Here is a 14,451-nt window from a genome sequence, read left to right on the forward strand (position 1 = left end):
CAGTAGAAATTTTATGTAGCTTTCACAACTAATGTCATTTCTAAATGAGATCGAATAAGTAGTAGTACCTAACAATTTGAAGTTTAACAAAACTTTGCCTTTTTAGATTGAATTGGTGGAATTGAATTACCATGACCTTGCTAGTTTACCGGGTACTGAACCGAACTACCGGTTCTGGTTATGGTAATCGCTCAATCACTAAAATATCGTACCGATATTCTAAATTAAGAGAACAGGAAATATAAGAAAGAAAAAAAAAAAAAAGTCGAAACATATCGGGCTGGCGAAGAGATGATTCATGATTGCTTCACAAGGAGGAGGTGTTGCTGGGGTCAACCCCTTGTCTTGATTGGGTGGAAATTGCTTTCACGATAATTATTTTCACTTATAATATAACCAAATAGAATAACAAAGTCTTTCGTAAAAAAGTAATTATATTCGTAACAATTCCCAATTAGCGAGAAAAAAAAAACTAATTATATAAATTTAGTCAAACAGTTTTTGCATAAATTTTGTTACAACTCACAGTTGATGATGTTGACAAAAATAAACTTTATTTACAGTTGAAAAAAAAAAAGAAAAAAAAAAGTTGATTACTACAACTTCTTATGTCTTTCTTCGCATGTGCTTGGGAAACAACATGGACAACAATATCTGGAATATTGTTCAAATATTTATAATTAACTTTTATAATGTATTAACTCTCTTTTTTTTTGTCATCAAATGGATTAACTCTTTCATATATGCTTTAAGCATATTTAAATGCGACCAGGAATATGGGGTGATATTTCTAGGTCTAAAGTCTAAATAAATAATGATATATTGTATGATTAAACTATATATATTAGCGTCTTGGTTAGATCTATTGTTAAATCGGATCATGCACTACCGATGACTTTGTTACGAGTGTTTAAAACACGTTATGATGATTGATAATTAGAATTCGGACAGATCCTTATAAATTGCATCTTTAATGTTTTCTATATATATATAAGTGAAAATAATTATATATCCACGTTCAAACCCTTAATTCTATGTTCAATGTTATATAATCTACAACTTACAAGACTAGACCATACGATTCTCAATCTACCATATATGCATATATTTAAAAACAGCTTTCATGCATGCATATATATACTATCTGCTGAAATTGGTTATTTTGACGAACAAGATTATATATACTCTAAAATTTTCTCTATACATGAATACAAAGATAAATGCTTGTCATCGAGAACATGCCAATATAATGTTCTTGTTCGAGGAGATGGAGATTAACAAGTGGACTAATCAACGGTTTGGTTTCTTATGCCCAACTTGACTTGAACAAGAATGCATAAACATGATGATAGATAATACTAGTGTGGAGGGTCCATAGAAAAATTATACTTCTCCTTTTACAAAATACGGTTTTGAAACAAACAAAATTATAAAACCATCTAAAAGTTTTGTACAAAAAAATTAATGTATCATTTGGTATACAATTTGCAAAGTAGTTGTGATTTGGAATTACGTTCTACAGAACCGAACTTTATAAAAAAAAAACAAAAAAACAATAGAGTAGATCTCTTAAAGATTTTTTTTTCTTTCTTTTGGGATTCATTTTTTCTTTGGGATTCAAGCATCGCTATATATATACAAATGTAGAAGAAATTTTTTATTTAATTTGTTAAGCCATTTGTCCCGTAAATCTTTCTATGTTTTATTTGTTTATGTGCCCCTAAAGTCGTCAGCCTTGACGCGGGCATTCCGAAAAATAGGATGATTATAATTATAAAAACAGGAAAAAAACAATAATTAATCCTTAAACAAAGACAAGAAAAAAGATCACGTTTGCTTGTGGAAGCCGCCTCTTCTTGATGCACAAGTAAACCAACTACATTCACATCTTTTATATACGTCAACACTTACGCAGGCACATTGGATTCACATATATATACATATACATACACACACACACACACAGAGAGCAGAGTCAAGAGCAGTTTATGAACAGAGTCAAGAACGCACAACTTATCACAGATAGAAGAAGCGAAGAGCACATGATCATGACCACAATGCAAGATTTATCTTCTACGGTGTCGTTTAGCCCCAGCTTCAGTATCTACGCCTCCAGTGACCTAGTCGAAGCCGCCGTTAGAGTTGTCCGTGAGTCAGAGAGTTATTATTCCGTTAAAGTTGACAGCGTAAACGATAAAGAATTCGAGTTCGAGACATCACCGTTACGTGACGAGAGCTTCTTCCGTTTTCCGACGACGGCTTTCAAGTTCTCATCGGATGATGATGACGTGGGAGCCGATCGAGTGATCACGTCTAAGGATATTTTCTACGGTGGATGGAGTATTGATCCGCCTATATCTTCGCCGACTGAGTCGCATTCATCGTCGGAGTCTGACGATTTGGAGAAAGTTTCTCCGAGCAGATGTTTCTGGAGTCCGACAAGGTCTCCGGCGATAGGAGATGGCTTGAAGATGAAGAGTAAATCTTCGAGCGAGCCGAGACGTTGTCGTATTAGGGAGTTTCTGAGGAGAAGCCACAGCGACGGAGCTGTTTCGACATCGAGCGCATCATCCAAACGGTGCAGTTTCAAGGATCTTCTGAGAAGAAGCCACAGCGACGGCGGAGGCGGCGGCGAGGGGTCTTCGAGTTCGTCTAGCGGAAAGGGCTCGCCGGTAGTGAAAGGGAGTAAGAAAACGAAAACGGTGTCATATAAGCCTGAAATGGTCCAGAGAAGAAAGTCTTACTTACCTTACAGGCAAGATTTGATCGGCGTTTTCGCCGGGATGAGCAGATTCCGTCATTAACAAAGTTTTGATTATTATTATAATCCTAATTCTTTATTATCTCCACTAATAAATCTAAAGAGAGATCCTTGTTTGCATATACTTTTTTCTTTTTTGACCATGTAAAACTTTTTGGTTCTATTAAATTCCAAATATACTTGTGTTCTTGACTTTTCCACTGAAATGTTGTGCTATGTGTAAGACTTTCGACTGTATTTAATATGTTCACGAAGGGGACTGTCTTTTCCAGTGAATTATTCTTGAAGAAATATGTGGTGATTCATTGTTACAAGCTCTTAGTTCTCGATTGGTCTGTCTATGTCGATTTTGCATACGGATGGAATGTTCTAACTAGATATTTGGTAAAGGTTTACTAGACTAGACACATGCAGAAGATTCCGACATAATCTTTTGTTGTGTGAGTGACGAAATATTTTGTCACAACTAGACTAGTTGCTTGTTTCTCTTGTTAACTAAGCATGAATGTGGGGTTGGCTCCTTAACACAGAAAGATAGACCATTCTTTTGACTCAGTTTGGTTCAGTTTTCTAATCTCTTCTTGGATCGTTGCCCACTTTTCTTGCAATTCAAGTCGAATACTTTTTTTTTTTTTTTTGTTCATTTGACCAAGTAATGTGGCTGCAAGAAAACATAAGTTCTATTTCCTCATCACATAATTGACTAACATCATCTGTTATAATTGCACTTGTTGTGACTATTCTCCATCTATCCTAAGGAGATGCCTGGAAACAAGGAATGGGACTATGGGAAATTCTCTTTAGATGACTTTATATATCAAAAGACTTCAGAAGAGAGTTGAGTTATTCAGTACTGTATGGTTTAGAAACCTTACATTCATTTGTCTCTTGTCAATACCTCAACACAATTCCCCTCATTTTTAGTGTTTCAAAAATTACATAGAGCAGGTCTATGTGGCCTTGTGTGGATCAAGCAATGTATAGAATGATATATAGACAAACCCTTGGCTCATATTATACTTTCTTTCTTTTTGAATCTGAATTTACTTATACAGTAATGTCTCAGAGACACTCATCATACAAACATCATCGGGTGTTTAAGATAGTGCAGCTGACGTAAACGAAATAAGTTATTTATATGGCACATATCACTTCGCATCTCTTCTTTTCCATAAGTAAAGGCCCTACTCCTAAAGTCTTGTAACATTTTATTCTCTATAATCGTTTTTTCATGCAACAAATCAAGCAAGTAAAGACAAGACTTATCCCGCAAGGCTTCTTTTCATAGTTCTGGCTGGCATAATAAGATGAGCATGTTGACATGTTGCATGAAAATGTCGACATAGTTTTCCTATCTCCCGCACAATACATATAAATAGCTAGTAGATCAAACGCTTTGCACATTCTCCATTTCTCCTCTCTCCTCATCCCTAGAGGAGTTTAACTAGAAGCTCGTTAAGTATCCAATGCTTTTGTTTAATCGATTAATCAACAAGGCAGAAAAATGACATGCATAATCACAAAATGTAGAGAGTATGTTAATTAGCTTCCTTCTTTTTTCTCTTCTTTTCTTTCTCCCTGAAGTTTAGTCCAATTTCATTCATCTTTTTGTCATCCACAATCTCCTCCGTTACATAAAAGTCTGATAACAAAAGTTCATGTCTGTAAACAATAATGTACAAAGATGTTTCTTGCCCTGGAAATTTGGTCCTCTATTAGGCGACAGTTTGTTATAATGGCTCATCAGACTCGGGAGGCTATGATCTCATCTGCTACAAAAGCCAGAAAACAGGTAAAATAAATAAAAACACAAATCCAAAATGGTGGTGTCTATTTAGATAAGGTTAGCTAGAAAATGGAATATATAAGTATAGCCTTGTTTTGGTGATAAGATCTTATCCTCTTCATAATCCACACTCTTCAATCCCTTCTTCATCTCCACCACTTGTTTTTTTTTTCCCTATCCGATAAAATTTCAACTTTCGATCAATATTTTCCTTATGTTTGAACCATTTTTAAAAAAATACAGTTTTAGTGTGATAACTCAAAACTCAGATATGGTAGGTAAGACAAACATAGCTCCTTTTTTAACTGGTTGATATGAAAAAATTTGAGTCATGTGATGTGAAATGTAATGGTTGATAATATAAGGAGAGGCATACACATTGTTTTACAACAGTGAATTGATTTATATATAATCGTCTTGATCATAACTTATTATATTTAACTAATGGATGTGCATATCCCTCATATAATCACATACTGTAACATCAATTAAACTGGATAGAGAGAAGTTATTTATCCACCACAAGAAAAAAAAGACACCTCACCTTTCGCTATCCTTATCCATGAGACCCTAAAAGTCCATATTTCTCTTCTTTCAAACGACTACTCTTCATATAACTAATATTTACATTATTACATTTACTCTTCTTTTTATACTTTTGTATTATAAATATCCTAATTCTCTGCATCCCTCTCATTGCCTGTCTATCTCCTCTTCCTCTTGCCGTTGCCCGTCTATCCGCAAACAGAGCTTGTGCTCGCGCTGCACTAGCTTCAGTCACTTCCATTTGGGTATATATAATATATATATAACTAATACAATTCTCTTTTATTCACTCATCATCTCTCATATATATATATCATATATTTGTAAAGGAGTATTTGATGCTTTATAATTATACTACTATATGAATAAAGCTAAGGTAGTACGTACGGTAGTTAAGGATCTTTCAATGGTGCTTTGAGAGCTAATTTGCATTTGATTTAATTTCTGCTACACGCTTTAAATATTTTCTAACAAAAAAAAAAAACTAAAGAGACCCTTCATATTAATGTTCATCTACGTACATGCTTGTTGATTTGTTGGTCAGTAACGTAAGAGAGAGAGGTTATAATGTGTATTGTAATTAAGTATATATTCGCCAAACTTACAAAACTCTTGGAACATACTCGCGTTTCCGTTAATCCATTTAATTCCCTTACCTTTTTTATAATTAGTAAACCAAAATAAAAATAAAATAGATTTCTTATAACTGTTACCATGAAAATTCTGTCCATCACATTTTATAAAAAGTATTGTTGTGTTTTGTAGTAGTTTCATCTTTAAATCTTCGATAATTAACAACTTAATTCACAACGATATCCGGTTTTCATGTTCCAATTTAAATACTAGCCATAATCTGTTTCTAGGTAATGGTCATATTATTCTGTGAGAAATCATTTTACAATTTAGAAAGATAGCTAGTTTAGATATATATGGAGTTATAAATAATTATTTGTTTCATATAGAAAATTTGACTACAGACACTAAAATAGATTGTATGCCTATATTTAGTATAAAATCTTATGTTATTTTTGGAATTAAATATTTTTATTACTTTAAATTAATGAAATGATGTGGTCAAAATTTATTTGCAGAGATAAATACACGTAATAAGAAAAAAGAAAAAAAAACTTTATTCCTTTTATTTATTGATTTTTTCTTCAATTTTATTTATTTATTTATTATAAGATAGATACGTGTCCTATTTTAAGCATGTACCTATATTACTACTATTAAATAGTTTCTCTTTTGCGTTTTCTGATTTTTTGGTACGAGGATCATATTTTTTTATTTATAAATGATTTTTTTGGGTTCAATTGATTTGCACAGAGAACTGAGAAAGCATGGGAAGCGAATCATATGAAGAAGCCATCGAATCACTCAAGAAGCTTCTCATGTAAGAACGTATTTCATAACCGATCGATAGAAGATCACCAAAATGTCGTAGATTATGTACGTAGTAATATAATAGTAACCGAAAATTCATAGATTTTTTCTTCAAAAATGGTTGATTCTTCATACAAACAAAAAGAATTTTGTTTTTTTTTTCAATCAAAAGAAAGATCGGGAAAAGAATGGAATTGTTACTTCTTTTTTTCTTAGGTTTTTTATTTGTAATTATATTCGTGTATATATAGTTCATATAGCAATTCATCTTGGGCAGTGAGAAGGATGAGCTGAAGGATGTGGCTGCGGCCAAGGTGAAGAAGATCACTGCCGAGCTTCAGGCAGTCACGTCGTCCGACAGCAAATCTTTCGATCCCGTCGGACGGATCAAGGAAGGCTTCGTCACCTTCAAGAAGGAGAAATACGAGTAACTAATTTAACTTTTCATCTCTCCCTTCTTCTCAATTTAAATTTTCTTATCAATAAATAATTTAGTAATATATATTATCAACTCATTGCATTGCAGTACGAATCCTGCTTTGTACGGTGAACTCGCCAAAGGTCAAAGCCCAAAGGTATATAAGAGAACAAATCAAATTGAATATATATTGTACTGTACGTTGTCTATATCAGTACATGTTACATATATATGGATTTATAGTATATAATGAATTGTGCAGTACATGGTGTTTGCTTGTTCGGACTCACGAGTGTGCCCATCACACATACTAAACTTCCATCCAGGTGATGCCTTCATGGTTCGTAATATCGCTAACATGGTTCCTCCTTTTGACAAGGTAACACTTTATAGTACTCTACATTCATCGACATCGATCACTGAACATTCTGACTCAAACGGAGTGTTTGACTTTGACATATGACGAGACTTCTCTGTTGTTTCATATAATAATTGCAGGTCAAGTATGCAGGAGTTGGAGCCGCCATTGAATACGCTGTCTTGCACCTTAAGGTCAGTCTCTCTCTGCTCCAATCTCTTTATACTGCTTTTGTGATTTTCTAAAAGTTGATTGATGCATCAGATATTTGGATGCATGTAAGGTCAATCTTACTTATTAGTTTGTATGGCATGACATTTATAAATGGTCATGGGACAATGAGAAAAAACCACATGTAAATGGATAGATAGACGTATTCATGGAGTAGGGAATTCAATATTGGTGCGATGCGTAACGGGCCTTATTGGGCCGGCTGTGTTTAGTGTTGTGTACTGTGAATTTGTGATTAATGTTATGTGAGAATTCCAATATCATCCATTAATACTTAGAGATTGAAATTTATGAATGTAGGTGGAAAACATTGTGGTGATAGGGCACAGTGCATGTGGTGGCATCAAGGGGCTTATGTCATTTCCTCTTGATGGAAACAACTCCACGTAAGTTTTTCTATGTTTGACATTTTTTAAAATTGTCCCATATAAGATACTTTTCTTAGGGGAAATGATTATTATTATTATTTTTGTTAGTTCTGATGATATATATATGTTTAATTAAATTGCAGTGATTTCATAGAGGATTGGGTAAAAATCTGTTTACCAGCAAAGTCAAAGGTTTTGGCAGAAAGTGAAAAATCAGGATTTGAGGACCAGTGTGGCCGATGCGAAAGGGTACGTGTGACTTACGTATATACACACTCCATTTAGTCTTGTACTATTCATTCGCTTAGTGAGATATATTGTTGCATTGTGTTTTCTAAAATATAAAAATGTATGAATGATTGCAGGAGGCAGTGAATGTGTCACTAGGAAACCTATTGACATATCCTTTTGTGAGAGAAGGGGTTGTGAAAGGAACACTTGCTTTGAAGGGAGGCTACTATGATTTTGTTAGTGGCGCCTTTGAGCTTTGGGAACTCCAATTTGGAATTTCCCCAGTTCATTCCATATGAAACAATACATCATCAGCAGTCACCACCACCATCATGAGTATCATCATCACCAGCTAGCATCATATCGTCATCATCATGATCACCATCATTAAGATGTTATACTCTTATATATATAATTGCTGTTTGTAATTGTCATGCACCTTTACTTGCGATGAACTTCTTTTCCTTCATTATGCATGCGTCTTATGAAAAATTATAATAAATCATGTTGATTTTCATAAATATAATTTGCTTTTGTCAGTTCAAAAAAAAACTCTTTTGTTTTCATTAATTTGATTTCATTTAGAACATGAAAGAATAGCAAAGCCATAGAAAATTTATAATAAAAATTGCGAAATGGAGTTTCTTGAATTTGCAAGATGAAGTTAAACTGTCGTCTAGATTAGATATATGTCATATCGTCATAAAATCTTTGGGGGATCATTACTTCTTCATTTTCATTTTACATGACTTACATGTCCCCATGTATAGAGATCATAAACAAGACAACAAGCCTCCACTTAGAATATAGATTTCATATGTAATGCAACAGTATTCATGCAGTGTAGTATATAACGTAATTGTCTCTGTGCAATTAAAATCTAGGAGGAAGAGGGGGGGGACAAGCTTTCAAAGAACATATTAAAAATCAAAGACAAAGAACATAAATTTCGAACTATTAAGATGGGGGACAGCTTCGTCATACAAATTTATAGAATTGTTTAGGGAAGTGTGATATTTTGACCCATTATATCGTCTGACTACTATTAACTTCTTCTTTTTTCGTTTATAGTAAAGCATCGCAGGGCAATCAAGGTTTGTGTCTAATCTCTCATTTTTAAATACACACATTAGTACGTTTAACTATCTTCGGCATTTTAGCTTAGGGAAACACAAATAATTTAGTAATCACATCATATGTAGTACTAGTTTCTGTATCCACTTATGCTTTTCTTCTTTTCATGTTTCAATAATATTAAAGACGTAAAATACATAAAATTATAGTGTTAACAACTTCTAGCCTACCGTTATCTTTAGACTATTTTAGTTTTTAGAGCTTATAACTTGAACCAACATTTAATAGGTCTATATAAGAACACCTCACACAAAAAGATTCAAATGTTTTTTTTTTCTTTTGCTAATTAGGAAAGAAAGATCAAGAAACAAAAATAACATTTATAGATGCTTAGAGTTTTTAAACATATACATTTAACCCACGAGAAGTTCACCTAGTTAATTAAAAGACTTAGCCAATCATACACTAGGACATCAACAACTTTTAATCTAAGATTGTTGATGTATTAGTGTTTGACCAGCTTTTGAAGCTATAACAAAACATAAACCAATACTAGAAAAAGAAACATCATCAAAAACAGTGTCCGTCTATAAAATCCATCATGTTGGTGAGTGTACTTAGCTCAAACTCATCCTCATGAACCCAAAGTGAACTCAAGTAGTTGCTTCCTTGACGATCTTCTTGAATTTCATCTCCGAGAATGCTATTGTTATCGTCGATATTGGAGTTTTTTGTTTCTCCTGATGTATCAGTAGGATTGGGGAGATTGATCTGATACACAATATCAGCACCATTGCTCTGTTTGGTTTTAGGATCTTTGATTCCTAGTTTCTTACTAAGATGCGTGTTCCAATAGTTCTTCACTTGATTATCCGTTCGACCCGGCACTCTTTTAGCAATTAAAGACCACCTGTAATTAAAATACACATATTAACTAATAGTAGTAGTACTAATTATCATGTGATTGTGTTATATTGAAAGTTAGATAGAATAAAACCATGTGTTGTTTACCGAGCAAGCTTGCGAAGTCAATCACGACTATTTATGAATTATATATTTACAGCGATGAAAAATGGATAGAAATGTATTTTTCTTCGTATTGAAATAATTTGTTTAATTTATTCATTAAAAATAAATAAATAAATAGTTCAATTGATGAGTAGATAAAAAACATTTTTAAGTAAATATGATTTAAGTTATATACCTATTACCAAGCAGCTTGTGGAGCCTAATGATAAGATCTTCTTCTTGCTCGGTGAAATTGCCTCGTTTCACATTTGGACTGAGATAGTTCATCCACCTCAATCTACAACTCTTTCCACATCTCTTTAACCCTAATAGTCATATACACAACACAACTTATTCATCAATGATGATCTTAAATTCACAATTCTTTTCTTTCTTTACATGTAACCCACTCATATATGTTAACATCAACCAGGTATTCTCACACATGAACAGTAAATGAAATTAAGGAAGGCATGATATATTTTCCAACGAGACAATAACATAAAGTTAACTAAGAAGGCATGCAAGTCTAAAACAGCATAACATATAAAACCTTAACGTTAAACCCTTCCATGACCCAAACAAAAAGAGTAGAGAAAGAGAGAAATTAACGGACCAGTCTTTTTGGCAATACGATTCCAGTGGCCTTTGCCATGAGCTTTGACATAATCCATGAGAATCTTGTCTTCTTCTACTGTCCACAAGCCTTTCTTGTACTCATTGTTTCCTTCTTCTCCACTATTACTTACTTTCTTTCTCATTCTTTTTGTTTCCTTTGAAAAAAACAGACGAGAGAGATCATAAAAAGAGAGAGAGATATAAAGAGGTTCAGTGAGTAGTTACTCGACGGACTTATTAATAGTACTACAAGTTCAGAAACTAGCTAGTGGGATATAATTTATGTATAAAGTAGTAAATAATTCGGAGTATTTAATAACGAGATATATAGGTATAAATACAAATATTAATGATTGTAGACTTATTAGATAATGACATAATAGTATTGATTGTGTCTAGCATGTGACGATGGTTGTAAATAATAATGGACGTTCTGAGTTGCAAGCTGGTAAATTACTGATCACACAGATTAGTTTAATGACTTAATAATCTTAGATTTATCACTAAAACATGAAAACATGGACCGCTTAAGATGGTCTTGGGAGGCACAAAAATCACGTGTATGTTTTAAAAAGATTCGGCTTTGATCTTAGAGCTCTTTCGGTATCGAAGTTTCATGTGTCAGTCTCTAGCTAGTGTTTAAATATTTTCTTGAATCTTTGATTAACAGAAATTAGTTGTAAAGATAGAGTAGTATATTAGACGGCAAATATGTACATGTACACCACTATTGCTCAAAACCCCCATATGATGATGGGAACCCAAAAGAGTTAAGAGGACTATTACAGAATCTAAAATATATGTTCCTCAAGTAAGTACATAAATCATGAAGTTTCTTGCTGCAACAATTGGAAGGTGTAAAGATCGATAGTAACTGGCTATTACCAATGTCAAAATCAGAATTTATTCATATGAGACCTTTTTATCAATATAGATTCTCATGACATTAAAAATCTGTAATGCCAAATATTTTGTACAATGATACCCTTGGACCAGCGTCCGGGAATCTTGGATTAGTGTATCAGATTAATCATCTATATTATTTTTGTAGTATTAGTATTTTTTGCATTATAATTAAGTAAGTGGCATGAGAGTTAGGAATTAGGTTATGGAGATATTTAATTAGAAGTTGAATTTGACTCTCTTGGGATTAGGGTTCTTTTTCTTCACCAAAAAAACAAATCAGTGTGATTGTAAGAAAGAAAAAAGAGAATAGAAGCTCCTTCTCTTCCCATTAAACAAATATCTTGATCTTTGTGCCCTCAACAGACGTATCTATCTTTTTTATGTTATAAAGTATTATGCGATGTTATTATTGCATTTTGCGAAACTCAGAATTTGTTTTGTTGATATAAATTTTTTTTGACATCTTGTTTTGTTGATTTCATTTACTTATTAAGAATTTATGGTATTGTGGAAAAGGTTTGAGTTTTCTTTTTTTGTTTGCATGGACAATAATCTGCAATTAATACAACAACAGTAGTAATTAATGATATGATTCATAATTATAGTTTGTTTTTCATATTTTAGAGAGTCTGCTGAGTAGAAAATCTGAGTGGTCTATTTGGGAAATAATATTTCTGTATAAAAGGGAAAATAAAAAAAACACTAGAGGCAATGATAGAGCTGGCACATTAAAAAAATTTAGACATATATAAACTCGAAACGCTGGGAGTTGCATGCGTCAATAAGAGTGGTAATAATTTTCTGCGACATTTCATTGTAATAACTATCTATGTTCTCTATTTCCCAATACATAAATAAAAACCATCTATTTTTGTTCTTTTATTTTTCACAAATGAATATAAGAATATTTGATGGACACTCTTGATTATTATAGAAAATCTAGTTTGATTTTTCATAGTACGAAGTTTGAGTATTTTCATGTCCCATCATTTTTAAAAAAATCACGCAGTGGTGTAAGCTACGAATTCTGAATAAACCTATTTGGGTACACTAATATAAATTAAATAGAAATAGAAATATATATATTATATATATAAATTAAATAGGACATTATAGAAGAAGCTGTATGCTTTATAAAGAAGGTGTTGTTGCTATCCCAACCATATGGTTTAGTTCATCTCAACTCCATCTTCTCTTCATGCGTCGGCTTTTTTCGTAAGTCTTACTATATCATTCGTGTTCTTGTTCTCATGAGTTTATTATCGTTTCGTTTGAACAAAAAAGTCTTTATCGGCCCAGTTAGTATGCTGTTGGTGACCTTCGGCCCATATGTGAACTTCGAAAACACAACATTTATACTAACTTTTAGAAAAACTCTGTTTAGTTCCATGTGTTTAAACCTTACGAAAATGACTTTGGTCCGATTAAGCTACATTTGATTTTAACAATTGACTTACTATCTTCTTTTTAATTAGACTTTATACTAGTACATATATATTCGGATCTATCGTGCGTTGTATAATATATATTTTAATGAAGTAAATTTTTAACCTAAATATGATTGAAATTTTTTTGTCAACAATTTCTATTAAAAAAAACCCAAACGAGCTAAGTTTGTGGGATATTGTTTACAAAATATGATATGTTCTCATTTCCTACTTAAATAATTTGAAAATTGAAATAATGAAAAAACACAAAACATGAATCATATGGTGATTTTTTTTGTTGTTGATGAAAATTTAAATGTCGGTCATAAGATGCCAACCATTTCCTTTAGAAATTGCATTTTTTATATTAAAAAACAAAGAAATTATATTGTTGAGGTATTTATTTTATTTATAATAATAAAATTGGCATTTGAATGGCTATAAAAAATTGGTTTATTTCTATTTAGTTATTATATTATAAGTTAGAATTTTCAGTTGTCCGATGGGAAAATTCAGAAGCCATCCAAAAAAGGGAGAAAAAAAACAATAGTCAAAAAGAATGAAAGAAGACTTTCGAAAATAGCCTCTCATTATTCTTTACATAAATTATAGTTTATAGAAGAAGAAAAAAAAAAGAAAAAGTAGTAATTGTGGCCGTTGGAGATTTCATTGGCCACGACACTCATTGAAGGAAATTAAAAGTGATTCTTCTTTTTTTTTTTTTTTCTCTCATGATTCTTGTTATGTGATATCATGCTTGTTGCATGTTTATACAAGTTGTTAGAAATACTTTTACCAAAAAAAAAAAAAAGTTGTTAGAAATACTTTTTATGTTTTAGTTTCCTCTATATACATTTTACATTATATTCAAAATTTTTGAACCACAAAGCTACGGAACGTGAATATTTTTGTAGGGTCTATTGTCTTTTATGTATTTTTATTTTTTTGGGGAACAAATTCAATTTTTAATATTTTTTTATTTTGTTGGTCAGCCTCGAAACTGTATCCCTATATTAGTAAAAGAGAAGTACAAAAAGTGCTTCCGGGTCGGCTCAATTTCAAAAAATTATCCGAAATTTGTAACTGGAACTTTTAAAATTGGATAGATTAATGGGTTTGGATACATACACCGGATACTTTCCAAATCTAATTTTAGGATTGTATTATTTCCATAACTAATTATAAGATTTACTAATATTTCACTAATTAATTTAATACAATCTATTTAAAAAATATTATTTTTCTTTCACTTTTATTTGATATTATTTTTAATTTATGAAATTATACTATATAATATAAATATTTAATAAAAATTTAACTTTTTTTTTGCATTTGT

At 32.0% G+C, this 14,451-nt stretch overlaps 3 protein-coding genes across 4 annotated transcripts; 2 read left to right on the forward strand and 1 right to left on the reverse strand.

The window, feature by feature from the left end:
* The first annotated feature begins 1,879 nt into the window (after positions 1-1,879).
* Positions 1,880-3,015, forward strand: LOC17883503. The gene has a single exon (XM_006288380.2). The coding sequence runs from the start codon at positions 1,989-1,991 to the stop codon at positions 2,802-2,804; it is 816 nt and encodes a 271-aa protein (XP_006288442.1). The 5' UTR covers positions 1,880-1,988; the 3' UTR covers positions 2,805-3,015.
* Positions 3,016-5,223: 2,208 nt separating this feature from the next.
* On the forward strand, positions 5,224-8,603 carry LOC17882774 (beta carbonic anhydrase 2, chloroplastic). Its single transcript, XM_006288430.2, has 9 exons — positions 5,224-5,338; positions 6,420-6,486; positions 6,754-6,903; positions 7,003-7,051; positions 7,157-7,273; positions 7,393-7,446; positions 7,784-7,869; positions 7,995-8,100; positions 8,217-8,603. Exons 2-9 carry the CDS (start codon positions 6,434-6,436, stop codon positions 8,379-8,381), a joined length of 780 nt encoding a protein of 259 aa, XP_006288492.1. The 5' UTR covers positions 5,224-5,338; positions 6,420-6,433; the 3' UTR covers positions 8,382-8,603.
* Positions 8,604-9,516: 913 nt separating this feature from the next.
* LOC17884203 (transcription factor WER) lies at positions 9,517-10,951 on the reverse strand. Of its 2 annotated transcripts, none has more exons than XM_006288620.2 (3): positions 10,781-10,951; positions 10,361-10,490; positions 9,517-10,066 (listed from the first exon to the last, which is right to left on the reverse strand). In XM_006288620.2, exons 1-3 carry the CDS (start codon positions 10,923-10,925, stop codon positions 9,727-9,729), a joined length of 615 nt encoding a protein of 204 aa, XP_006288682.1. In that variant the 5' UTR covers positions 10,926-10,951; the 3' UTR covers positions 9,517-9,726. The 2 variants fall into 2 exon arrangements, with proteins under 2 accessions (XP_006288682.1, XP_023637017.1); XM_023781249.1 differs by having other exon boundaries at positions 10,361-10,482; positions 10,781-10,831.
* Between the last annotated feature and the right edge of the window lie 3,500 nt (positions 10,952-14,451).

This window comes from Capsella rubella, unplaced genomic scaffold (genome assembly GCF_000375325.1).
Source record: "Capsella rubella cultivar Monte Gargano unplaced genomic scaffold, Caprub1_0 scaffold_6, whole genome shotgun sequence".
In the NCBI taxonomy this organism is placed as follows: Eukaryota; Viridiplantae; Streptophyta; class Magnoliopsida; order Brassicales; family Brassicaceae; genus Capsella; species Capsella rubella.